Genomic DNA, 832 nt, shown 5'->3' with positions numbered 1-832 from the left:
GAGCTTTACTCTGTATCTAACCCCTTGCTGTCCCTGTCCTGGGAGTGCTTGATGAGGGAACAGTGTAGAGGAAGCTTTACTCTGTATCTAACTCCGTGCTATCCCTGTCCTGGGAGCGTTTGACAGGGGAGGGGGTACAGTGTAGAGGGAGCTTTACTTTGTATCTAACCCTGTGCTGTCCCTGTCCTGCGAGCGTTTGATGGGGGGACAGTGTAGAGGGAGCTTTACTCTGTATCTAACCCTGTGCTGTCCCTGTCCCTGGGCGTGTTTGATGGGGAACAGTGTAGAGGGAGCTTTACTCTGTATCTGACCAGATATATTGTACCTGTGATGGTTAAGTTAAGAGAGGAGCTTTGGTAAGTCAGGTTCGTCTCGCTGAGCTGGATGGTGACCTGGTAGATTCCTGTATTTTGATCAGTGATGGGGCTGATTCTCAGGGAGCAGTCGATTTGCATTAGGGTACTGTTTAGCCCACTGAGGGATTTGTATTCCTGGTGTACGGAGTCTTGCTGTGTAATGGTCCGATTCGGAAGCACCTGCGAGAGCTTGTACCAGGAGATCTGAACCTGGGTTGTGTTCACGTTTCCCACGTGTTGGAAGTTACAAGGAACTACCGCACACAATCCTGGTTGCACTGTTAAAGTGCCTGGCAAATCAATGGTCCAGTTCGATTCAGTGGTCAGTACCGCTGTATAACAAAGAGAGCACATCGCATTCATTACCTCGGGAATAGACAACAGACTGTCACCATGCAGAAACAGGCCATTCGGACCAACTTACCAACACTGGTTCTAACCCCCAATCTCCTCCCTTTACACCCCCATCTCCCTGC

General features: G+C 50.0%; 1 protein-coding gene across 1 annotated transcript in view; it reads right to left on the bottom strand.

Moving 5' to 3' along the window:
* Positions 1-832, bottom strand: part of LOC109926400 (sialoadhesin-like) — a 35071-nt gene that overhangs the window by 1533 nt on the left and 32706 nt on the right. The window contains exon 9 of the mRNA XM_048620598.1: positions 326-688. Within this exon, the coding sequence (XP_048476555.1) occupies positions 326-688 (363 nt within the window). The remainder of the gene's footprint in view (positions 1-325; positions 689-832) is intronic.

Source organism: Rhincodon typus, chromosome 47 (genome assembly GCF_021869965.1).
Source record: "Rhincodon typus isolate 14 chromosome 47, sRhiTyp1.1, whole genome shotgun sequence".
Taxonomy (NCBI): Eukaryota; Metazoa; Chordata; class Chondrichthyes; order Orectolobiformes; family Rhincodontidae; genus Rhincodon; species Rhincodon typus.
Note: the sequence above shows the minus strand (reverse complement) of the source record. Positions and strands in the feature narration are given on the sequence as shown.